The following is a 27,252-nucleotide window of genomic DNA, read 5'->3' on the forward strand; positions in this document are numbered from 1 at the left end:
TGGTTATGTGCAGGAGCACAGATCAGGAGGCCAACACAAACATGGAAGGCTGTTCGGAGTCCTTCCATTTTATTTCATTTGGTTTCCTTCCCCTTCTATATGTGCCTTGGTTTTATGACACTCACTTCCTATAAAGGAAAAGATTCCCCTTCTCCAACCATTCCCAACACCACCATCTTGATCACTGCCATCTCACTCATGGCATGAGAATCAGTCTTTTAGTTTCGGTTTTTAGTTTTAGATACAGAGTGGAAACAGGCCCTGAGGTCCACCGAGTCCATGCCGATCAGCGATCCCCCTACACTAGCACTATGCTACACACTAGGGACAATTTACAATCTTCACCGAAGCCAATTATCCTACAAACTTGTACGTCTTTGGGGTGTGGGAGGAAACCGGAGCGCCTGGGGAATACCCACGCGGTCATGGAGAGAACGTACAGATTCCATACAGACAGCTCCTGTAGTCAAAGTCGAATCTGGGTCTCTGGAGCTGTAAGGCAGAAACTCTACCTCTGCACCACCGTGCCACAGTCGGTCTGTGTTGATGATGGTGGAACGAAGGTGGAAGCGGTGGTATTGGAAACACACTGAAGACACGCTTCACCCACAACCCACAATGTGTGCCACCACCTCCATGGCGACCTTTCCTGGAGCTGCTCTATGGCTGCCACAGAGAGATGCTTTTTAAGGCCGAGCCGAGCCGACATTTCCAATAATCTCCCTGCTGCCACTGCTCCCATTGTTGTTGTGGGCTGAGGTTGAGGATGGGGACTGATGACAGGGAGCCGGGTGGAGAGGGGACCCTGGCAGCTGTATATTCCTTCCATTTTAGAAACCAGGAACTTGGGTGACATGATGGCGCAGCAGTAGCATCGCAGCCTTATAGCCCCAGAGACCCAGGTTTGATCCTGACTACGGGTGCTGTCTGCACGGACTTTGTATGTTCCCCCCTGTGACCGGGTGGGTTTTCCCTGGTTGCTCCGGTTTCATCCCAAATTCAAAAGACATGTAGGATTGTAGGTTAATTAGCTTCTGTAAATTGTCCCTGATGGATAGGATCGAACTAGTGTACGGGGTGATCGCTGGTTGGCGTGGACTAGGTGGGCCGAAGGACTGTGTTTCCACGCTGTATTCTGTAAACGGCAGATGCTGGTTTACAAAAGAAGGCACGGAGTGCTGGAGTTGCTTAGTGGTTCAGGCAGTAACTTAGGAGAACATGTTTACGTGACGTTTCAGGTTGAGAATTTTCTTCAGGCCTTTCTCCTTCCTTTCTCCCTGGAGTCCGGCAGTAAATGTCTCACACATGAAGCAGGCTGAACATAAAGCCTGTGATCCCCATTAACATCATGGAACCTGACAGGAAATATGCACATTGGAGAACTATGAAATCACTCTTTTATTCTCGAATACACTGGCAGAGAGTAACCAAGGTAAAAATCAATAGCTTCTACAATCTGAAGGGTTTTCAAGAAGCAAGAAAGAATCAGAAGGAGCCGGTGCAGAAGGCAAAACCTCTTCATGCTTCCAATCCTCTTTCTTCTGGGCTTTTATAAGACACCAAAGAGAAGAGTCTGGATCATCTATTAACTCTGGCTGGCTAACTGAACGATGGCACAATCTAAGGACCAGGACTGGCACAATCCAAGTTGTTGAAGCCAGGTGTAGAGAGCGCAACACACTTTGGGGAAGACCCACCTGTCATTGCACAGTGAGAGGCTTGAACTTGCGAGAGTACTGCTCCGACATCGCTTATGGAATGTATGTGAAAGCAAAGTTAATGCCATGTTGATTTAACATCTGACTGTACTGCATTGAACATCTGCAGATTTTATGAAAAAAAGGTTTATATTTGGGGGGAAATAAAAACATGGCATTTGAGATTGAGTGGGTGAAAAATGTTTGCAAGGAGCATGATCACCTCAAGGATCAGGAGAGAAAATGAGGTGCTTCATGAAGAACCGCTACTCTCAGACACCTCCTAGTGGTTAGATCGGATAGTAACTGGTGAGAAGGCAAAGTGGCCCAAATGGCTTCAAGAATTGCTGGAGCCCAAAGGAAAATGGGAACAAAAATGAAGCGTGGGGTGAAACATAGCTGGCACCAATCACTTTATTAAGGAGTTATGCTGATTTGTTTGCAGTGCCACAGTTCCACTGTTATCATGGTGCCAGGCCTGTAGGTTCTCTATGTATAGGTTGCTACAGAGCCAGTTTAGGTTCAGATTTATTATTATCAGGTACAGTGTAAAACTTTATTTTGCATGCTATGCAATCAAATTTGATTATACCATACATAAATACAATCATGCCAACCCCAAGCTGGAGCATGGGAAAGATACAGAGTACAGAATATAGTTCTAACATTATAGCACAAGAATTTCAAGGACTAACTACAATGTCTGCTTCAATGTCAACAATGAGGGAGAGGGGAATCGGACTGTACTCCGTCTTGTGGAAGGACCATTCAGAAGTCTGATGCTTTGCTGATGCTTTCCCTTATTGATTTTGAGTCAAAGAATATACATATACTGGTTTGCTGATGTAAAGGCTTATCATCCACTCGCTGAATGGGGCTTAAGATTGTTCCACCACTGTATGTCATTAAAAAAAAAAATACACCAAATAAATCAGTTCCTCAAAGAGCTTCAATCTGACTGAAATGGAAAGTGTTTCAGTGTATAGCACAGGAACAGGCCATTTAGCCCACAGTAATTATTTTCATTTTCATGATTTTCTTCCTTTTTCTCCAGAGATGCTGCCTGACCTGCTGAGTTACTCCAGCGCTTGTGTCTATCTTCGGTATAAACCAGCACCTGCAGTCACTTTCTACACACAATGATTTTCATGAAACAGCTCATAACCTGGGCACATCCTAAAGTGCTTCTGAAGGTGCAGTCACTGTTGCAATTCTAGGCGTAACTGAGCAAGACAGCCCAAGGAGAGCCTGGATCGGTCAACTATCTTATGCTGGGGCATTACTGTGGTACCTTACAGTAAGGCTTGTTCACTGTTTACACCGAGTTACTTCATCTGACTCGCTATCGTTCCCAGCCCCCCCCCCCCCCCCCCCGGCCCCCCCGCCCTCCCCACCTCGATCATCCATGAGTAACAACATAATGTTCATGATGGTTCGATAACTGGGTCTGATCATGCTAGTTAACACGTCATTCCACTTGGATGTGGTATTGGAGGCTGACAGACACTTGGGACTGACCCACAGCACGGAACCGGTGCCAGCAGGGAAAGAGGAAGAGAGAAAATAAGAGACATAAAAATTCTAATGCAAATGTACACTGCATTCTTAAAACGTACAGGACACAAGCAAATGTAGAAACGAGGATCTACAGATGCTGGTTTACATAAAAAGACATGAAGTGTTGGATTAAGTCAACGGGCCAGGCAGCATCCCTGGATAACATGGATACGTGACGTTTTGTGTTAGGACCCTTCTCCTAACCATGTTCTCCAGAGATGCCGTCTAACCTGCTGAGTTACTCCAGCCAAACTTTGTGCCTTTTTGACATGAGCCAATAACCTTGATATACAAACAACATTGCAATAAAAGTCCAGTATTGCTTCCATTTTGGAGTTCAGATAAAAGTGAAGGAACCACGTGAAAGTTAAAATGTTTTGGAAAGGAAGAGTTGCAGACCATGATGTAACAACTTGTCTATTCCTCCTCGTTTAGTTTAGTCTATTGTCACATGTACCGAGGTATAGTGAAAAGCTTTTTTGTTGCGTGCTATCCAGTCAGCGGAACGACTATACATTATTATAATCCAGCCATCCACAGTGTACAGATACATGACAAGGGGAATAAAGCTTAGTGCAAGATTAAGTCCAGTAAAATCTGGATTAAAGATAGTCCGAAGGTCTCCAATGAGGTAGATAGTCGCTCAGGACTGTTCTCTAGTTGCTGATAGAATGAATTATTGGATGCTTCAGTTGCCTGATAACACCTGGGAAGAAACTGGAGGTGTGTCTTTTCACACATCTGTACCTCTTGCCTGATGGGAGAGGGGAGAAGGGGGAGTGTCCGGGTTGAGGACTTGTCCTTCATTGTACCGGTGGCCTTGCCGTGGCAGCGTGAAGTGCAGATGGAGCAAATTGTTACATATTCTGTCAAATGTCCTCGACTAGATTAACTATTCCGGCCTAGCATCCTCCACATGGGTATTTAATAACAGCAGAAGACTGCAACAAAAAGGTACATGTTGATAATCAACAGCGTCGAGGGACAACGCGAGGGAAACATTCTTACCTAATACCCAAGGGTGAGACTGGAAGAAGCTTGACAAGAGGACACTGACCATTAAATAGCAATTGGGAACCATGTTGGGAAGTCATTGGGACATCCGTGAAATCCAGGTTAAAATGCTACTATGGATTATCCAGTATAATAATAAACAATTTAAGTAGTACTTTTTATTTATGTTTTCTTCATTTTTAATGTATTTCATTGTGTTCCTGATGGGCCACGTGAATAGCAATGGCCAGGATGGCTTGTTGTATTTTATAATAACTTAATATCCTTTATAATATCCTGGATAGAATGGATGTGGAGAGGATGTTTCCGCCAGTGGGTGAGTCTATGACCAGAGGACACAGCCTCAGAATAAAAGACTATAGAATGGAGATGAGAATATGTGGCATTCATTGCCACAGATGGCTGTGGAGGCCAAGTCAATGGGTATTTATGTGGTGGAGATTGTTAGATACTTGATTGGTAAAGGTGTCAAAGATTATGAGGAGAAGGCAGGAGAATGGGATTGAGAGGGAAAGATAGATCAGCCATTATTGAATGGCAAGTAGACTCAATTGGGCGAATGCTCCTATGACATGAACTTATAATGCCAATTTTGTGGCATAGTCCTGCAGACAATGGTAACAGTAATATTGTAGTTATGAAAGAGAATGGGAAAATATGTGAATAGTCCATTATTAAATTTATTTCTAAGAAATGAAAGTGGTGGACAGTTGATGGACTGCATGGCTTCCACCAGGAGTGGGAGGTTTGGAAGGGTCATCTAGTTTTTTCTTGAACATATAATTGGAAAAGAAAAGATAAATCTAGATACTGCACATTTTCTCCACCATTTGTTCAAGCAGAGGGGAAAAAACGGAACTGCGGACCAACATAGAAACATAGAACATAGGTGCAGGAGTAGGCCATTCGGCCCTTCGAGCCTGCACCGCCACTCAATATGATCATGGCTGATCATCCAACTCAGTATCCCGTACCTGCCTTCTCTCCATACCTCCTGATCCCTTTAGCCACAAGGGCCACATCTAACTCCCTCTTAAATATAGCCAATGAACTGGCCTCAACTACCTTCTGTGGCAGAGAATTCCAGAGATTCACCACTCTCTGTGTGAAAAATGTTTTCCTCATCTCGGTCCTAAAAGATTTCCCCCTTATCCTTAAACTGTGACCCCTTGTTCTGGACTTCCCCAACATCGGGAACAATCTTTCTGCATCTAGCCTGTCCAACCCCTTATTCAACACAGAGAAGGAATGGGTGACGTTTCTGGTCGAGACACTTCAGACTGATGACAGAGGAGAGGAAGGTACATAGACAAGGAAGTGTAAGGTGTGAACATAGGACAAAGGAGACGGAGATCAAGGAAAATGTCAAATAGTAATAGAAATGTAAATCTTTTCTACATTTCCCACTGAGTTACTCCAGCATTTTGTGTATATCTTCGGTATAAACCAGCATCTGCAGTTCCTTCCCACAATATTCTCCACATATTCCCTCAATTATTTCAAGTCAGTTCAGCGGGTTCCCTATTTTCGTCATTCTGGTCCCTTACACAAACCATAAATCCTACTGGGCCACACACTAACGATGTAAACCGCTCCGTCTTCTTCAAATTGCTACCTCTAATGCTTCCCCCGTGTTGCTCTGATATCTTCATCAAGCAGCGAGCCCACCGTTTTTGTTTCACAACGTTCCTTAGAAACCACTGTTGCAGGCGCTAAATAAATGCAAGTTATGGTTGCACCGCAGATCAAAACAGAACAAAGCTGCAGCTGGCTTTTCACCTCAAACGCCAAACACAAATAAAATATGTTGGCTGCCTTGCGTTTGCTCGTGTTATTTCAGATTCGATTTCCGAACTTGCTGTTGTGTCAGCATTGGCACATGGTGTGTGGGGAATGATAAGTCTGTTTGTATGATTTGTCCGGGCGATTTTCTTTTTTTATTGGGGTGGGGTAATTTTGCTGAGTTCTCGCTTAGAGGAGAACTTTCAGTTTTGTGTGTTTTGTTGTTGTTTACAAGAGGAAGAGGGGAGGGGGGTCGATGTTGCGAGCCCCAGGGTGAGTGGAGAGAGAGATGTGGGGGGGAATTCAGCTGAAGATATGACACACAAAACGCTGGAGTAACTCAGCGGGGAGAGACAGCGACTCTGGACAAAAGGAATAGGTGAATATTTCGGGTGGAGGCCCTTCTTCAGACTGCTGGGGTCCAGGGGACTTGGGTCTGGGACACAGAGCCCAGCAGACAGAGGGGGTGAGAGAAAGAGGGAGAGCGCTAGTACTGGGAACCAAAGATTATAGAGGAGCTCCTCTGGGATCTTTGCTGGGAACTAAATCGTGTAGTTCCCAACAACTCGTGGTGCGGGCGAGCTCTGCAACCTAAAGTGGTTGTACGTGCGCTCGCTGCCCCCACCTCTTCCTTCCTTCCTTCCTTCCCTCTCTCTCTCTCACACACACACTCACTCACTCTCTTCTTTCCCAATCAGGTTGGGAAGCAGTGTGGTCGCTGTGCATGCTGGGCTGAGATTGCAGAGAGGATGGGTGATGGTGGGGAGAGGAGTTGCATTGGAGGAAGCAGCGGTGGGGGAGCCGCAACGCCGTGCGATGTTGCAAGTTGTGCAGGCTGCGAGTGAGTGAGTGAGCGAGCGAGCGAGCGCCGCCGCCTCCGCCTCCTCGCCGGCCGCAGCCGCAGCCGCCCTCAGTCCCCCCACCAGGTCAGTTTCACTCTGGTTAGTTTCAGCTACGCTGTAACCAACGCATCACAGCCCTGGCCACGCCGGGGGAGGGCTGTTTGATTATCTTCCTGCTCTATTCCCCGCCGCCGAAAAGGAAAAGGAAAAAAAAAGACACCTCGGCGTTTGTCAGCAGCAGCAGCAGCAGCAGCAGCAGAGCCGGCTGGTGGGAGCGTTTGTTACAAAGCCATCCCTGCATCTCCTCACTGAGATGGTAACCCATGAAGCTCACTGTAAAGAACATGGTTGAAAGGACCAACAAATTTATCCTGATTATTGCCGGCTTCGCAATTTTCATGATGATCGTTTTCCAGTACGTTTGCCATGGGACCAATTGCAGGATCTCGGGACCTCGGGGCTTCCTACAAGACGAGGCAGTGGATATCTTCCCGACCCCGGACCCTCACTACGTGAAGAAATATTACTTCCCCGTGCTGGACCTGGAGAGGACAGTGGATTTTGACATCAAGGGGGAGGACGTGATCGTCTTCCTGCACATCCAGAAGACGGGGGGCACCACGTTTGGCCGGCACTTGGTGCAGAACGTCAAGCTGGAGGTGCCCTGCGAGTGCAAGCCCGGCCAGAAGAAATGCACTTGTTACCGACCCAACCGCAAGGAGACCTGGCTCTTCTCGAGATTTTCCACCGGATGGAGTTGCGGCTTGCACGCTGACTGGACCGAGCTCACCAACTGTGTGCCCGGAGTGTTGAACAAGAAGGAAACCAAGATCAGAACTTCGAGGTAAGTGAAGGGCTCTTCACAAATTCAGTCCCCACACCTCTCTGTCTCCCTCTCTCCCCCCCTCCCCCCCCCCCTCTCTCCCTCTCCCCTCTCTCCTCTTCCCCCTCCCTCTCGTCTCCCCCCCCCCTCCCCCCCTCTCCTCTCCCCCCACCCTCCCCCTCTCTCCCTCCCCCCCCCCTCACCCCCTCTCCTCTCCTCCCCTCTCCTCAGGAAGACCCCCCATCCCTCACCAACCTCTCTCTTTCCCCCCCCCCTTATCTTTCCTCGATCTCCTCTTCTCACTCTCACCTGCCTCTCTCTCCCTCCTCGATGAAACTCTCTCCCTCCCCCCCTCCCCTCTCTCCCCTCCCCCCTCCCTCCCCCCCCCTCCCCCCCTCCCCCCTTCCCCCCCCCCCCCCCACCTACATATATGCTGCCTGTTCCGCTGGGTTACTCCATTTAGTGTCTTATCTTCGCTGGAAACACACAGCAGGTCAGACAGCATCAATGGAGAGAGAAAAGAGTTTATGTTCGAGCTTGCTCACCTTTAGTGACTCCCAGCAGTTCAGCCTTTGAAACACTGGGAGTACAGATTATCTCTCTCCCTCTCCCTCTCCCACTCCCACTCCTACTCCCACCCTCACCCTCTCCCTCTCACCCCCCTCCTCCCCTCCCCTCATTGTAGACGTAACTGAAAGGGTGTGTCTGCAGCCTACATATTTGGGGTGCTGACTTTAAATTAAATGAATTGGCCAGGCCATGGTGTCTGCTTTATGTTATAAGACTGAACCAACAAACAAACCATACATAATCATCAAGCAATCATTGGAATTGATGGATAATATTGCTTCAACCCCCCACTCCCCACATACTTTTTTTCAGCCTGTTTTTTTAGTTGTGTGACAAATCAGACAAGGAGATCAACTTTGAATATATGCTGTTTCAGTTATTGGTCTCAGCTGAGACTCCCATCAAGATTCGGAGATCCCACATCTAATACTCTTTTGGAATTTAGCAAAGTCCACCTCTAATTACCAGTGAGGGAGTGTAATTTTTAAATGTAACAGTTTTCTTTCAGGAAAAAAAACTAGTCTTTAAATAGTATCTTGGCATCATAATTTGTATCTTTGTTTGCATTGTGCCTCTTTAGTAATATGATACAGTGGGAGAGGGCTATTATCAGCTGCAATGTTGAATTGCCAGCCAATTTAATAATTTAATGACTGAAAGTATATAATGGTGCATTATTGTTTGCCACTGAGTGGTTTGTGTGTGAAATATGCGTCCACATCAATAAAGCAAGTGCCACATTGCAGAAGGGCTTGCTGCTGTTTCCCCTATCTTGGTGTGGGAGGCGCCAGAGAAGCATTTTAGCACGGGACAAGTTTGTCAGAAGACTTTAGGTAAAGGGATTAAGAATGCCTCGTTAAGGCACCCTTCTGCTGTGGCAGGCTCCTTATTAGCGCCCACACTGGGGGTGAGGTGGGACAGCTCTCCATCTCTTGGCCTGCTACCCACCTTGAGACAGGGTGTCCACACCTCGCGTTCTCTACCGTACCATCACCCACCCAAGTGAAAGGATGAACCAGCGGAGCACCCTTCAAATATTAATTGGTGCAACACAGTTTATAATAATGAACCCTTGTAGACTTCTGAATACTTAACGTCGCTCCTTCCTGCACAAGCTTGGAGCACAGAAGAAAGTCCCAGGGTATTAAGGATACACAACAACCAGCCAGGCTGCCTTAATACACACATTTGTGCTGTGAAATGCATTAGACATGTAGGTGGGTGGGTCCCAGGGTGCCAAGAGTCCCACAACATTTCAGGAGCTTTGGATTTATGCTTTCAAACAAGCACAATAACAGTTCTGAGTGCGACTGGCCTATACTCTGTTTCCTTGTCTCTGTCGTTCATTCCCTGATTTTGGCTTGGCTTAAAATCGTTCTCAGAGGACGGACGCATGCCGATGGTTTTATTGTGTCAGTGGGCTTTATGTGTTCTTGTACACTGCAGATTATTTGCAAACTCCGTCCAGTTGTAAATTGCTGCTTGCTCTACATTTTTAATAGTTCAATATGGGACGTGTTTTTCCCTCTCACTTGCATATTCCAATGCATATTTGCGATTTTACTCCAACCGGCAATTTATGTCGGGTGGGTGGATCGTGTATTTTTTGTTTGAAAGGAATCACATTTTTGATATAATGTATAGAAGGTTAAAGCTTCCAAGATGGAAAAAGCCTCCTTTCACAACTCGTCGCACCCCCCTCCGCCCCTCCCCACCTTATTCCTCAAAGCAGCTTTAAACCTGTCACTTTCACAGCTATTGCAGCAGCTTCTTTACAGGATGCTGTTGTGTCCTTGCTGCTACCTCAGCTGAGATTAGCTTACCCACGACTGCATCTGCAATTTTCCTAATCTTTCTTGGCTTTATTCCACACAATAGCTTGCTGATGGTGCTCTTAGTGGAGCAATTTCTTTTTGCAGAGTTATTTACTAAGTCTTTTTGACAACTGTTTTATTAGTTTGACCTTTTCCTTTATTTATTAAAAGGGAAAGAGTGATGACTGGGAGTCAAAATGTTGTAATTTAGCAAGGGAACATTTTGATTTAAAAAAAACTCTCATTCGGGTGTTAAACATTCTCCATGGCTTCTTCGCCTTTACAATGGTTCAGCGGCATTGTCCCTTTTTGTCTTCTGAATCTCCTGCTGCACATCAGCTCTGCAAGGGTTACTGTAGGCTGCCATTTCTGATGCTACCTCCACTCCACCCATTTTCATTACTTCACGATTCAGATCGAGGCTTATCATATATCTGTACACTGTGGGTGGCTGGACCGGTTAGGACGCAACAAAAGCTTATCACTGTACCTCGGTGCACGTGACAATAAACTAAACTCAAAATTGAAGCCTGGCATTTCATCCACTAACCACTCCAGCCTTCTGCCTCTATTCCTTTTAAGATGTCTTCCTCTATGACCAAGGTTTGGTCACTAGCGGTCAAATGGATGTCAGTTTTGTGCTGAAGCTTGTGGACATTTTGTGGTAGGCCATATAAAGGCACCATGCAAGATAGCATTGGAATTAACAGAATGGGCCAAATCAATTTTGAACATAATGGATTACAACTCAAATGGAGAGAGGCAAGAGTTTTAATTAAACCAAGTCGTGGATGACACCTGGACCTGCCAGAAATAAGATCAAGCTGAAAAGATAAGAGGTTTGAAAATTACAGGTAATGGATTGATTTGGATTTGTGACAGTGGTGTGACCATCGACCATCTGAGCAGTTGAGGTCTGATGGGGGGGGGGGGAAGCAAATAAAAATATAGATACCGCTTGTGCAACTATTATTTGCACCACACTAGAGAGATGAGATGAGATGGGGAAAGAAGACTTCAAAGCATAACAGATTCCAGTTCCATGTGCAACCAAAGAGGTTCTCTCCAGTTCTAAGTCTCATGAGGCCTGCAATCTCGGAACATTTTTGATAGAGACATTACAGTTTCTCAGCTAATATTTTTGTTTTATTTGACCTTGCACTGACTTCTGTGAGGGAACCTTAACCTAATTTCCCAGTGACTAACCCCCTGGTTTTACATACCCTGCACAATAATACTCACCATTGTTTGCCATTAAAAAGGAAAATGGTGCATCCATTTCTGTTCCTTCATCAAAGGGCAGGTTGGCTTAAAAACCGCACTGCATCTCCATTCTTGAATGTCTACAGTTATGCTGGGCCATGGCCACATGCACATTGGAGGAACAGCGCCTCATATTTCACTTGGACAGCTCACAGCCCAGCGGTAGAAAATATTGATTTCTGTAATTTAAAGAGACCCTTGCATTCCCTCTCGCCCCGCACCTTCACCACCCTAGTAGGCCCGCTGGTTCCACTGTTTGCATCCATACATTCCTTCATTATCAACAGCCAACAATGGACCATTGTGGGCTCCACCTTTCCTTGGTCATCGATTTGTTCTGAACCTATTCATACCTCTAGTTTCCCGTCTCCCCCCCGACTCTCAGTCTGAAGGAGGGCCTCAACCCGAAACGTCACCTATTCCTTTTCTCCAGAGACGCTGCCTGACCCGCTGAGTTACTCCAATATTTTGTGCCTATCTTCGGTGTAAACTAGCGTCTGCAGTTCCTTCCTACTCCTTTTCTAACTTACGGGGCTCTGCTGTTATAGAGTCATAGTGATAGTGTGGAAACAGGCCCTTTGGCCCAACTCGCCCACACTGCCAACAATGTCCCAGCTACATTAGTCCCACTCGCCTAAGCTTGGTCCATATTACTCCAAACCTGTCCTATCCATGTACCTGTTTAACTGTTCCTTTACGATGGGATAGTTCCAGCCACAACTACCTCCTCTGGCAGCTTTTTCCTTACACCCTCCACTCTTTGTGTGAAAATGTTACCCCTCGGATTCCTATTAAATATTTTCCCCTTCACCTTGAACCTATGCCCTTTGTTCCTCAATTCCTCCTCTCTGGGCAAAAAACTCTGTGCGTCTACCCGATCTATTCCTCTCATGATTTTGTATACCTCCATAAGATCTCCCCTCATCCTGCTGCGCGCCATGGAATAGAGACCCTGCCCTCTCAACCTCTCCCTATAGCTCATGATGAAGGCCAAAGTGCTAAAAGCCTTTTTGACCACCTTATCTACCTGTGACGACATTCAAGGAACCATGCACCTGTACTCCTCGATCCCTTTGCTCTGCAACACTACCCAGAGGCTTACCATTTACTGTGAAGGTCCTGCCCTTGTTCAACGTCCCAAAATGCAACACCTCACACTTTTCTGTATTAAATTCCATCAACCATTCCTCTGCCCACCTGGACAATCGATCCAGATCCTGCTGCAATCTTTCACAACCATCTTCACTATCTGCAAAACCACTAACTTTTGTACCATCAGCAAACTTGTTAATCTTGCCCTGCATGTTCTCATCCAAATCATTCATGTAGATGCCAAACAGTAACGGACCCAACACCGTACCCTGTGGCACACCACTAGTCACAGGCCTCCAGTCTGAGAAACAACCTTCCACCATCACCCTCTGCTTCCTTCCGTGGAGCCAATTTTCTATCCATTCAGCTATCTCTCCTTGTATCCCATGCGATCTAACCTTCCAGAGCAGCCTACCATGCGGAACCTTGTCGAACACCTTACTGAAATCCACGTGCACAACATTAACAGCTCATCTGCACAACATCAACATCTACTGCTGTTCTTCAAGGACAGGCACAGTATAACTTTAGAAGCAAAGTTCGGTTTATTAAAAAGTTATTAGCCATGCATTTTAATATATTGCAGATGTTTGGTAAATTGGCTTAAAGACTGAACACCAGTAACCTTGAATGACGCAGAGACCCATGACTGCTAATAGTTGGCAAATATCGGCCCATTACCTACAGGACTTAGTCAGTTTAATTCTTGTTTTATTTAAAAGCGGCAGTGTCCTTAAGTAAACAGATTTATCTGAGTCCAACAGTCGGAAAATAGATTACACACACAGTAAGTTTGTGATAGGATCATTTATATGTGGCCATGTAATCAGCTTATGGGCGGGCTCATTTGGAAATCTGTTCGAGTACATTCAGGTCACCAGCTTGTTTGCATTGAAGAAAAGGTCTTCCTGCAGTTGGCTACGAGATTATTGGAAAGAATATACACTTAACCCTCTTTCGAGAGTCACCTCCCCTTCACTCTGCCGTCCTTCACTTTGAATTAGTTAAATTGCAGTCCCAGTCTGCAAACCTTTGGGGAAATGAAGAAGCGGGGAGTGTAACTGAGCAAATAACTATAATCTTGGTCTGAATAGGTTCCTCGGTAAGGTTCAAATGACATGTGGATCGCAAGGTTGTCACTCTTGGAAGTTGGGGAGCGACAACAGACAAGTAGTCGGTTCAATTTCAAGGTTTTAAGAAGTTGTAACTAAAATCCAGTCTCTATACGATCCCTTGGAACTTATTAACGAAAAGCACAAGAGTGCCTCCTTCATATTGCAGCAAACTTTATCCTTTAGTCAAGTTCACAAAATAACAGGTTTGCCAGTTAGCCATAATTTCATTTTGCTTTGTTGGATCCTGACGTGCACAATTTAGCTGCTTTATTTCTTACATTAATAATGGGAGGACAAAGTTAGAGCAGCGTAGGGTTGGTGTGAATGAATGTTCACAGTCAGTGGGACGCGGTGGGCCAAAGGGGCTATTTGCTTGCTGTGTGATTTTATGATGACAGTGCCTTAAATTTTTGGAGTAAAAAAATTAATTAACTGCAAAGCACTCTGATGTCCTACAGCTTTGAAGGGCATTATATAAAAAACAAGTTTTCTGTTCCGTTTGAGCATTTAATTTGATTATGATAAGCGTCTTTTTCATACCAATTTGTGGATCTGTTATGAAATACATGGGAAGACCTTGATTATAACTGCCACATTTAGTTTACATTGAAAATGAGTGGAATGGTGTAATGTTCTTCATACGGGATTGATTAAGGAAATGTCTTGATGTCACAAATGATGAATTTGGGCCATTCAATCACTGTCAGTAAGGCCTTCTGCAGAATGCCTCCTGATTTTGGGGAATTGGGGCTGTTTTTGTGGGATTTCAGGCAACCACTGATTTTACATTTTCATACCAATTGCCAAAATTGGGGAGAGTGAGGTTAAAATGGCAATTGAAATCCATGGAGACTCTTGGTAGATTGCAACACCCTGTAAAATAGGCACATGTGTAAAACAGTCTCCCTGGTTGTAATACAATGCAACCTAATGATGAACTATTGCCCTAATGTATCGCTGCAAGCCAGATGCGACTAAACCAAAGGCCATTTAACCTTTAACTTCTCCCCGTATTTATTTCCATTGGAACCATTTGTTTAATGACATCTTGTAGTGGTTCTGGATTTACTAACAAGGTGCATTATGCTTCCACATAAATAACATAATATATTCTCATACATTGACTATTGGGTTTGTATGCATTGCTTAATGTTCAAAGACTTACATTTCTGTAGGCTCGGGAGGAAGTTAATTAGACTTGTCCAGTTTTCTTAGTTACCTGCCGTTCAGCCTTGTCATCACCCATGCACCCTTTGAGGTCCAAGACAATTTGAATAAGACTTAAGAGTAACATTAAACCTCTTCAGGTAGTTCTGCTGTAATGTCATTTCTTACACTAGGAAACAATTAACAATAATATGTAATTTTTAATATTTATTTCTCAATCTTTGGATACCACAAACATTTTTTCAGCAAATAAGGCACACCATTGTTATAATGTAGAATTTGGGGTAGCACAGTGGCGCAGCCTTTCAGCACCAGAGATCTGGGTTTGATCCTGACTACGGGTGCTGTCTGTATGGAGTTTGTAAGTCCTCCCTGTGACCACGTGGATTTCCTCCGGGTGCTCTGGTTTCCTCCCGCACTCCAAAGATGTATAGGTTTATCGGTTAATTGTCAGCGGTAAATTGTAAATTTCCCTAGGACGTAGGATAATGTCAGTGTACAGGGTGATCACTGGTCGGCACGGACTTGGTGGACCGAAGGGCCTGTTTCTGTTTCGCTACAGCTCCAAAGTCTAGAATATGCAGCAACCACGTCATGTACAGCATTCCCCAAGAACAATATGATTATTATCAAATAATCTGTTTCATTAGCGAGTGTGGGATAAATATCAGCCCCGAGACCAGGGAAATTTCTCTTGACTCTTGAGAATAGTGCAGGCAGGTATTTGTAACCCATTTGGGATGGCAGCTGGAGCTTTGATTTATTTCACAATCCACAAGAACTCACCTCTGCTCTGCAGTCATTTACTGACCCACTGAGCGCTTAGAAATTGTAGAATTGGCGGAGTTGGATGCCGTCTTAATCTGGTCCAGAATGGTGCATCTTGCCACATTATTGTATCCTCCTCTAAATAGTACTGTGAATTGAGAGTTCAACTTCCTGTACTGGGTGAACCCTATTTACTGACCTCTTTGGTCACCGAATGTACACCTCGTTGCAAAGTTAGTGGTTTTCTTGTTGCATTTTATAGTGTTGCACCTGCTCATGAGATTATTCGGGGAGCACCATGAACTATGCAAGCGATGCTGTAATTTTTAAATTAATTCCCATGGTTATTTCAATGTGGTTTTCTGTTCATCTGAGAGCAATCACTGCATTGTGCCTTTTCTCAGTCGCATGATATTAATTCCCAGTCGCAGCATTACACTATATTTTCATGACGCAGCTCAACAGGCCATTAACTGCAATGCTTCATAGCTGCATTAAGCAGTTAAAATCAGCAGGTCCTGACATTTCAACCTGTTAATTAAAAAGCTGTATGTATTAGCTGGATTTAATCTTGGAGCATTGTTCTTCAGCTACTCAAGCCTTGCATGCATCATCGACACCTAATCACCGATGGAGCGGCATTTGAATTCCCTGCAAATTCTTTGTTTTCTAAATATTTTTTCATTTTTGTCACATTTCGCACACTTTCCGTTTACGTTCACTCCGGCACCACTTCAGTGCTACAGCGACGTTTACATAATGTAGAAAGCAGGAACTGCAGATGTTGGTTTACCAAAAAAAAGACACAAGGTGCTGGAGTAACTCAGCGGGTCTGGCAGCATCTCTGGAGAACATGGATAAGTGACGTTTCGGGTCAGGACCCTTCTTCAATAGACAGTAGGTGCAGGAGTAGGCCATTCAGCCCTTCGAGCCAGCACTGCCATTCAATGTAATCATGGCTGATCATCCCCAATCAGTACCCCGTTCCAGCCGTCTCCCCATATCCCCTGACTCCGCTATCTTTAAGAGCCATATCTAACTTTCTCTTGAAAGTATCCCGAGAACCGGCCTCCACCGCCCTCTGAGGCAGAGAATTCCACAGACTCACAACGCTTTGTGTGGAAAAAGTGTTTCCTCGTCTCCATTTTAAATGGCTTACTCCTTATTTTTAAACTGTGGCCCCTGTACTCCCCAACATCGGGAACATGTTTCCTGCCGCTAGCGTGTCCAAACCTTTAATAATCTTATATGTTTCAATAAGATCCCCTCTCATCCTTCTAAACTCCAGAGTATATACAAGCCCAGTCTCTCCATTCTCTCAGCGTATGACAGTCCCGCCATCCCAGGAATTAACCTTGTAAACCTACGCTGGACTCCCCCAATTGCAAGAATGACCTTCCTCAAATTAGGGGACCAAAACTGCACACAATACTCCAGCTGTGGTCTCACTAGGGCCCTATACAACTGCAGAAGGACCTCCTTGCTCCTATACTCAACTCCTCTCCTTATGAAGGCCAACATGCCATTCCCTTTCTTCACTGCCTGCCGTACCTGCATTCTTCAGACCCTGTAAATTAGTGTAATGAGGAAGACTCCTTTTTCCAGAATGTCACCTTCAAATGTGGACTGCATCCAACATTGTGAGAGATTTTGCAGTTTTAATCATTGGTTAATGTCTGCAGAGAGGTATATGAGCTAAAGAGTAGAGTGGAGCATTGCTGGATGTGGGTCACTGGCTGGTGGTGATGGTAAATTAAGCTGTCCATTCAAATGATACTGGATGCCACAAATGAATATCTTGAGATTTGCTGTGGGACATGGTGGGAAGAACCTGTAACATTTGGCCTATGGTCCCTTAAGTTTTCCATCTCAGGGTGGCACTATGGTGCAGCATTACAGTTGCTGCCTTATAGCGTCTGAAACCCGGGGTGGACCCAGTATATGGGTGCTGTCTGCACAGATTTTGAACGTTCTCACCATGACCTGTGTGGGTTTTCTTTGAGTGCTCCGGTTTCCTCCCGCAATGCAAAAATGTACAGGTTTGTAGGCTAATTGGCTTTGTAAATTTGTAAGTTGTCCCTAGTGTGTGTAGTATAGTTTTAGTGTGCGGGGATCACTGTCCAGCATGGACTTGGTGGGCCGAAGGGCATGTTACCGCGTTGTATTGCTGAACTAAACGACTGGATTTTTTTTCCCCATGTATGGAGATTTGTAGTGGTCTAATTAATTTGAGTACCGTGTCCAGTCAACCTCATTGTCACTGGATTATGAAGACCTTCACTTTGGTGTAAGTGAACCTGATAGACCTTTTCTCTTCTTTCATCCTGCCTTATCTACATCTTGTGGTTAGTGTAGATCAAGTGCAGAGCTGTTGAAATTTGCCGAGTAGAAATGCGAGTTGAAATAATATCAAAGATAGGCACAAAATGCTGGAGTAACTCAGCGGGACAGGCGGCATCTCTGGAGGGAAGGAATGGGTGACGATTCAGATCGAGACCCATCTTCAGACCCGACCCGGAATGTCACCCTTTCCTTCTCTCCAGAAATGCAACCTGGCCCGCTGAATGACTCCAGCATTTTGTGTCTCTCTTCGATGTAAACCAGCCTTTGCTGTTCCTTCCTACACAGGTAAAAGAATATATTTGGTGACTCTTCAACATTGTCAGTCTGGTGTTTTTGCATCGGCCTTATGCAATTTGTGCTTATTTGCGACCAGCAAAACGGGAGCTGTGCCCGGCAACAGTGTATTGCACCTTAAATGGACTAATTTTATGGAGAACAGCAAATGTTATAGCAGTATATTAGAATCCTTGCAATTAATTTTCCCATATTGCAGAGACGCCAGTTATTTAATGCCTTGGATAATGCTGTTTGTAAGACTGGCCTGCTGCCATGGGAAAATCTACCCAAACCTCTCTCAAAAGAACTGGAATCCTCTTGTGGTCAAAAAGTGTTGAGGGGAAGTTGGATGTCTCCTCATTATGAAACTCTTTGGCAGGATATGTGGGCATTTAAATTTGGACTCCTGCCATTCAGAATGAGGAATAATGGGAGTGGGTGGCACGGTGACGCAGTGGTAGAGTTGCTGCCTCACAGCGCCAGGGACCCGGGTTTGATCCAGTCTACGTGTGCTGTCTGTGCCGGGGTTTGTACGTTCTCCCTGTGACCACATAGGTTTTCTCCGGTTGCTCAGGTTTCCTCCAGAGAGGCGTGTAGCTTCCTCCAGAGAGGCGCAGGTTTGTAGGTTAATTGGCTTCAGTAAAAATTGTAAATTGTCCCCAGTGTGTGTCGGCGTGGACTCGCTGGGCCGAAGGACCTGTTGCCATGCTGTATCTCTAAAGTCTAAAGAATCAGTGTTATCTTCAGCCCAGCTTATCTTGGGGCCCACCCAGCCTTTGTCTTTGTGGCCCACCACTGTGTTGAAGGTGGTGCTTTCTAGTCAGGATTAAGGATACATGATGATTTCCCATAAAGTGGAATAAATATACACTAAATCTGTTTTAGCACTAATAATTGAGGGAAAATTGTCATCCTGAAAATCATGGCATTTCCCTGTGCTGTTCCTCTGACTTTCAAGAGGTTTTTTGCAGCCACTCTTGTTTTTTATTGAGTATATCATTTCATAGGACAAGCAGCAACGGCCCATTTTAATTCCTTCAGTATGCCGCTCATGCATCAGCCCATTTATACCACGAGTGAGCCTCAAATCCCAAGGCCAACTGTCTGAGGTTGGCAGAGAATTAACGTGAAATGTTAATCATCAATGATGTGACAGCATTAATAAGTTCATTCCAAATAGAACAAATGGTGCGAGTGAGACATATTGGGGGCAAAGAGAACAATTCCCTGGACTTTGTTACAGGAGAACCGAGTCTCATAATCCACAACCTGTAATTTAGACATTCATTCTGAAGTCAGAACAGTAAAAAGATGGCAAGTGTTGAAAACACATTTTCAAGAGCAGACTGTGACATGAGCCTACTACAAGTTTGCTGTTGTTATCTTTCTTTGTGTGTGTCATGTATAGAGGATCACAGAGGTGGGTTGCTTTCATTTGAGAGTCATTAAATTGTGCTTCCAGCTGGGGAAGACCAAATTTATGTTGCCACTGTGTTGAGTGAATTGCAGCTGGCCTTGCCAGGAGATAACATGCATTGTCTATCAGCATCAGTTACCTTTCTTTGCTGGTAATTTATTTCTGTTTGGACACATGCCAAATATCCTTAACCTGGTACGACTGTAACCAGAGTGAGTTCTACAGTCTGGGTCTTTTCCATTTGCCACATTCTGAATGTTCAGATTGGAGTCTATTATTGTCTTCAGATTAGTATATAATGGTGTATATTATTGTCATATACACGATGGTGCAATGACATATTTGGTTCACATGTAGCTCCAGAGTAAACAATTTAATTGTGGTAAATATTACAAACAAAACAATCAACGCAGCGAGTGCAAAAGCACAAAATGGTGCAAGATTGTAGTGCAAAATGAAGTAGTGCACCAAAATATTAAATGTACCATAACTGTATAACTAAAAAAGCCAGAGTTACAAGCAAAGGTATACGAGGCAGCACCCCCAGGATGGGGTGTGAGAAGCTATTCTGGATGTTCGAGTATCCCGAGGGGTACTAGTGTTGAGGGTCAGGGTGGTGGAGAGGTCATGAGCAATTCCGATCAACAGAGGTCTGCCAGTCAGGAGATCCAGAAGCCATTTTGTGACCAGTTTTGGGTCCCATACCTGAGGATGAATCAGCTGGCGTTGAGTGTCCAGAAAAGGTTTACGAGAATGATCCCAGGAATGATTGGGTTAACATCTGATGAGCGTTTGAAGTCACTGGGCCTATACTCGCTGGAGTTTAGATGAGGGCGGGATCTCATTGAAACTTACCTACCAGTGAAAGGCCTGGATGTGACGAGGATGTTTCCACTAGTGGGAGTGTAGTCTAGGACCAGAGGCCACAACTTCAGAATTAAAGGATGTACCTTTAGAAAGATGAGATGAAATTTCATTCAGTGTGATGAATCTATGGAATTCATTGTCACAGACAGCTGTGGAGGCCAAGTCAATGGATATTTTTGAGATGGAGATTGACCGATTCTTCAGTAGTAAGCATGTCAGGGGTTATGGGGAGAAGACAGGAGAGTGGGGTTGAAAGGGAAAGAAAGATCGATCATGATTGAATGGTGGAGTAATTTGATGGGCCGAATTGCCTAATTCTGCTCCTAGAACTTATTAACTTATAAGTCAGTTGTAGATGTATGACCCAAGACCAAGATCCAGAAGTTTAGGGATGAGCTTATTCAGAATTATGAAATTGAAGGTTGAACTGTAGTCCATGAATGGCATCCTGGCGTCAGTGTTTTTATTGTCATGGTGCCCCAGAGCTGAATGTAATGCAAGAGAGATGGCATCTTCAGTGGGCATAGTTGGCCTGAGCACGGATAGCAAGTTTTGTATTTTAGTTTAGTTTAGAGATACAACGTGGAAACGGGCCCTTCAGTCCACCGAGTCCGTGCCGACCAGCGATCATCTGTACATTAGTTTTATCCTACCTTCTACACATTGGGGACAATTTACAGAGGCCAATTAACCTGTGGGAGGAAACTGGGGAAACCCAGAGAAGGCCCATGTGGTCACAGGGGGAACATGTAAACTCTGCACAGGCAGCACCTGTAGTCAGGATCAAACCTGGGTCTCTGGTGCTGTAAGGCAGCAACTCTGCCACTGTGCCACACAAGTGGTCTGAATTGTATGGAAGAGTGTTGCAGATGCAGGCCGTTACCAATTTTTCAACGCACTTCACTAGGCTTGATGTTAGTGCTGCTCCATTTTTTGGAGGAGTTCTTTAAATTCTCCATTTTATCATTTTATAGAAAAACGTGGATCCTTATAGTTAACCACTTTCACATATTAATAATGGTAATATGTTGCAATCAAGCATATTGTTAATTTGCCCACGTATTTTATCTATATAATGCATGTTTACCGCTTTGTTAAGTAGGTGATGTGGTTAAAGCATGTGCTAAAAAGCAGTAATAGCCACTTCAGTAATGGCTGACTGATTTTACAGTGCGCTGCTTGTAAAGTAGAGGCTGTTTTTCAACATTTTGCAGACACTTCTCGCAAGTAGCCACTTGATAGGCGATGTAGTGTATTCTGTAATACTAGAAGCAGCCTGGGAACAAATGGTGCTTCATAGCAACACAAAAATGAACACGTCCATTGCCGCTTAAAAAAAAAGGTTGCTTGCCCTTTGCAGTGGTGTTGCAGTTCCTCGTCGCAGCGGCTGAGGATCATCCACTAACAACCACTGTGTGGCAATCTGTGAGCATGAGTGTTCTTTTCAGAATACAAGAAATAACCAAGAACATCACAAATAGCTAGATAAACATCATACAGCACTCCCCCCTGCTCACCTTCCCTATGTGTGCTTCACCATTCAGTAATCTTCAAACACACCTTTTCTCCTTTCTCCCTGAACCTTTTAGTGCCTAAATGTCTACCCGTCTCAACCATGAAGAAGGGTCCAGACCCGAAGCATCGCATAACCAGGTGCCACAGAGCTGCTGCCTGACCCGCTGAGTTTCTCCAGCACTTTGTGTTTTGCTCAACCTCAACGGTCAGACGTATACATGAATACATTTTCCCTCATCTTAATTCGCTCTTCTCATTTACTTGTCCAGCTAAAGAGAGAGTGTTCTCGACTGCGTCTCTCATCCCCTCTCAGAATTATGTACCTGGAGGCAGTTACCACAGTGACATTCGTGACTTTTGGATTGGCACATGAATATGCAGGGAATGGTGGGATATACATTGTGTGCAGGTAGATAAGGGTTGGTCATGGCATCATGTTTGGCACAGACATTATGGGCCGAAGGGCCTGTTCCTGAGCTGTACTGTTCTACGCTCTGTGTCTCAATGAGGCAACAAACTTCTTCGTTTTCATCAGATCATCCTTCATCCTGGGAATCAATCTTGTAAATCTATGTGTAGGAAGGAACTGCAGATGCCAGTTTACACCGAAGATGAACACAAAATGCAGGAGTAACTCAGCGGATCAGGCAGCATCTCTGGAGAAAAGGAATGGGTGACGTTTCGGGTCGAGACCCTTCTTCAGACACCTGTCTATCTTGTAAATCTGTGCTAACTCTGGGTCAAGTATATCCTTCCTTAGTGCAGAAGAAGGGATGTCTTATCTCAGTTTCAATGTGTTTTGCAATTTCGACCAACACTGACATGGCCTGATGTGCCCACTCACCCCTCACTGGAACAACTTGTCAGCTGGAATGATGGTTGAGCAACATCTATATACTTTTAATGTGTTTGTGTGGGTGTACAGAATTTTGCCTTTGCTACGTATCTCCTCAAAAACCAGACCCAAAAACGTGGAGATTAATGCAAATACGGTAGGGATTTATCTTATGAGTTCAGAAATCCACTCCTTGGTCAATTATTTCCCCAGAATTTGAATAAAATTCACAGTTTAGTTTTATTTAAATTTGTGGAGCGCATGCAAATTCTAAAGAGGTTTGAGGCCTATTTTTACTGGCCAGGCTCCAGTATATAAAACATTTTCCTCTCCTGCAACAGAGACAACGTGTTAAATGTATTTCATTATCTGTAAAGTGCTTTGGGACATCCAGAGGTTATGAAATGAATGAAAGCCTTTTCTTTTTAGTATTTCCTTTCAGAAGCAGATACTTCAGCAAATGCACCATTCCACACGTAACATCTCGGTGGAAGGGAGAGCGATATTGGTTTTGGATCAGCTTTTGTCCCAGTTTAAAGTATCTTTTGAGTTGTGTGGTGAGCACCAGGTCTCTGCTTTTGTGGAAGAGTGTTTGCGAAAGGTTTTTTTGCTCACCCCAACAGAGTATTATTTCTGATGCTGATTATCACACTGTAGGAATGATGTGAAGTCCTTGAGAAGCTGCAAAGGATATGTGTCAGAATGGTTCCAGGGCGAAGGGATTTTAACCACGTGGTTAGGCTGGAGAAGCTGGGAAAATTCTCCCTGGAGCAAAGGTGATTGATGGGAGATTTGACGGAGATGTAAAAAAAAATCCTGATAGGTGAGTCAGGGGGATACAAGGACAATTGACACAAAGGTCGGGCAACTTCTCTCAAGACCATAGGTAGGTGACGTCGGGAACGGTTCCGACCCAAATCATCACCTATCCATGTTCTCCAGAGAAGCTGCCTGACCCGTTGAGTTCCTCCAGCACTTTTTGGTGTCACTTTTTTGTCAACCAGCATCTGCAGTTCCTTATTGCCAAAATCTCGAATCTGAAGCCTGTGATGGCGGCGGAGACGATTTTGAAGAGCAGGTGGCTGCGTACTTTGGTGTAATAAGCTTGCAGGACCAAAGAGAACAGGGATAGGTACTAGACGCTCGTTCTCTGGAGAGGCGGTATGGACTAGATGGGTTGAATGGTTGGTTCGAACTGTTGTTAAAAACAAAGAGGATCTATTGCACTTGTGTATAGTATAATTTGACTGGATAGCAATGCAGAACAAACATTTCACCATATCTCTGTACATGTGATCATAAAGAAACCATTAACCATGAAATATATGAAGAAAAATTGCAGCTGACAATTGCCTTAATGTGACACTTATAATTAAATGTTGTATTTTGTCTTCCTGTAACCACTTCGTCAGAAAGCTGATGTGTTTTAAACTCGCTGATGTAATCACTGAAACAAATATGTTATTGTGATATTCATACTTTGATCCAGAATGCTTCCGTTTCCTGTAAGGTAAAGAAATGTGTTCTCATCTGCCAATACGCAACATTTCCACCTCACCTTGAAGTCTAACATTAGCCCTTTGAAACTTTGTCCATTGCAAGCCACCTTCTTTAAATTGCTTCCTTTTCTCATCCAGCTTCGCCTTCAATCTCGAATGTCATTGAACATTTTGTCAATAAGATTGCATTCATCTTGTCTGCTGCGACCTTCACCAAATCAAACTTCTGAATTCCTTCCCCCACCAGACCTCCCGAGCATTTGTGCCAAACAATCATCTTTGTCTGGTGCCCTTCTCATACTCTGTAAGTCACCTTGACCATGAGACTTGCTCCATGCTCCTTCCAAACGATTCCTAATAAACTGACGCCTTGCATAGATCCTGACCTGGGTTAATTGATACTCTTAACGATGCTGTCTTTTTTCACATTTGCTGATATCATCTTTTCTTCTTCAATGCCTGCCTGTTCTGTTTTGGCAACCATCTGCCCAATGCCTCTTTTCTCTTGTCCTTGAATCTGTACCATTCTAGGATTCCCCCAAATCAAGTTTCCTCCCTGCAGCAGCACTGGAGCAACATTGATTCCAGCCATAATCAATGTGATTGTGTCAAAAGTAAACCATCCCAAATTGTCCTTCTGAGGCAAGTAACATTTTGATCCAATGTCTCACTATCCTGGTTCAATGGGATGAGCCTGCAATTGCCTTGTATCTATCCAGTAGTAGATTGAGAATAAAGATATGACGGCACAGTGGCGCAACGGTAGAGTTGCTGCCATACAGTGCTAGACACCCGGGTTTGATCCTCACTATGGGTGTTGTCTATACGGAGTTTTTACATTCACCCTGTGACCGCGTGGCGCTTCTGGTACGGTTTCCTCCCGCACTCCAAAGACGTACAGGTTGGTATGTTAATTGGCTTTGGTAAATTGTAAAATTATCCGTAGTGCGTGTAGGTCGGCATATGGTGTGATCGCTAGTCGGTGTGGATATTCAACAGCTGTATGCTCAGTCTCATTTGAAAAGGCTACAGTGCACTTGGTATATTGCCTTCAAACATAATCGAGGAGTTACTGTGTAGGAAGGAACTGCGAATGCTGGTTTAAACCGAAGATATAGACACAAAAAGTAACTCAGCAGGACAGGCAGCACTTCTGGAGAGAAGGAATGGGTGACGTTTCGGGACGACACCCTTCTTCAGTCGGTAGAAGGGTCTCGACACAAAACATCACCCATTCTTTCTCTCAAGGAGTTACTGTTACTCTCATGGGTAGCAGCAGGGTGAATTTGCCATTTCCATAGTATTAAGACTTGAGGGGAGGTGATTGCTATGAATCACCCTGGGTCAGTAGCATATTCTTCTGTAAGACAAGTGAGGTTGAGTTAGCCTGTAAGATCAATCTTAACCTTGACGGAGCTGCAGTTGCTTGGTGATAAATGTGAAAGTTGCTAAGTTATTTTTTCTGAACTGATCCTAATGATTCTGGAATGCAGTGGTTCAGTTGAGGCCTGTGATTTTAATAGTTTTTCGAAAAGCGCTAACGCGACTGGAAACCCTCAGTGTTGAAACGTTTCTTTGAAAGTTTCTCCAAGCTGTCAGTTTAATGTATCGGGCAGAAAGACTGTAGGGACATTTTAATGTGAAGCAACGGAAAGGGATGGTCAACAATGATCCAGGCAAGCTGCTGTGTGCATGTGCAGTGTCATATGAGCAAGGTGGCAAGGTCACAGGCGCCAAAACCAGGGTTATGTTGTAAATTAAGACGCGGAGGTCAAGGACATTGCTTGTGCTTTTGGCACAACATGACCAAAGCTGAAAGAGATGAGGAACTTGGTGAGTGATGATTGAGGTGCGAATCTTAGCTTTGAAAAAGCAGTATTGGTTGTAGGGAACTGCTGTTGTTATATCCTTCTTAATAATGAATCAGAAATTATTCTTGGAAAGGAAGTGTCTTGTTCACGAGCTGAAAATAACGAGTGCATCATGGAGTTTTGCTTGATCGTGTATGTATGCAAATGTTTACGATAGAAATCGTTGGTCTTCCTTACACACTGTCACTGCCTCCCACCAGCAGTTCTAAAATGGTAGATTGGAAGGATTCAATGGATGTTATATTTGGTGGGGAGGAGGAGGGAGTTGTGCTCAAAAACAGCTCAGCTCAACTCAGACCATGAGAAAGAAGCTTCATCCCTCTCAAGACCATACTGTAACCAATGCTACTGGCTGGATACAAAGTGCTGGAGTAACTCAACAGGTCAGGCAGCATCTCTGGAGAACATGGATCGATGACATCTTGGGTCGAGATCCAAGCTCTCCAGAGACGCTGCCTGACCTGTTGAGTTGCTCCAGCATTTTGTGTTCTTTTGTGGGTTAACCAGCATCTGCAGTTCCTTGTTTCTACCAACTGGAGGACAGAATAGAAAATGCCCATAAAATTCTTCTAACACATCCTGCTGTTCAATGAGATTATAGTCAAGAGATGATCCCAGTCTTTACTGGAGACTTTAGACTTTGGTCCACAGATTGCGAGCCAACTAGCGATCCCAGTACACTGGCACTGTCCTATGCACCAGGGACAATGCACAATTTTACCGAAGCCAATTAACCTACAAATCCGCACATCTTTGGAGTGTGGGAGGACAAAGGGACACCCGGAGAAAACCCTCGCAGACACAGGGAGAAAGTGCAGATTCCGTACAGACAGCGCCGTAGTCAGGATTGAACCTGGGTCTCTGCCGCTGTACGGCAGCAACTCAACCGCTGTGCCGCCCTGAAGTCGACTGAACTGCCCTCGATATGTCCAGTTAACACGCCATTAATCAGTATCAAATTTAAAGTTAATTCAAGATTCAAGAGAGTTTATTGTCATGTGTCCCTGATAGGACAATGAAATTCTTGCTTTGCTTCAGCACAACAGAACATAGTAGGCATTGACTAGTTAACAACTGAATTCGTATTTGTGGAAGAAAGCAAAGGGCACACAACGTTTTGAAGTG

The 27,252-nt window shown here is 44.5% G+C and overlaps 1 protein-coding gene across 1 annotated transcript in view; it reads left to right on the forward strand.

The window, feature by feature from the left end:
* Window positions 1-6,297: 6,297 nt before the first annotated feature.
* The window catches only part of LOC129703570 (heparan-sulfate 6-O-sulfotransferase 1-like), a 293,264-nt gene continuing 272,309 nt past the window's right edge, over window positions 6,298-27,252 (forward strand). Inside the window, exons 1-2 of the mRNA XM_055646157.1 lie at window positions 6,298-6,429; window positions 6,749-7,736. Coding sequence (XP_055502132.1) covers window positions 7,216-7,736 — 521 coding nt within the window. The 5' untranslated portion in view covers window positions 6,298-6,429; window positions 6,749-7,215. The remainder of the gene's footprint in view (window positions 6,430-6,748; window positions 7,737-27,252) is intronic.

The sequence above is a fragment of the Leucoraja erinacea genome, chromosome 14, assembly GCF_028641065.1.
Source record: "Leucoraja erinacea ecotype New England chromosome 14, Leri_hhj_1, whole genome shotgun sequence".
NCBI classification, from domain to species: domain Eukaryota; kingdom Metazoa; phylum Chordata; class Chondrichthyes; order Rajiformes; family Rajidae; genus Leucoraja; species Leucoraja erinaceus.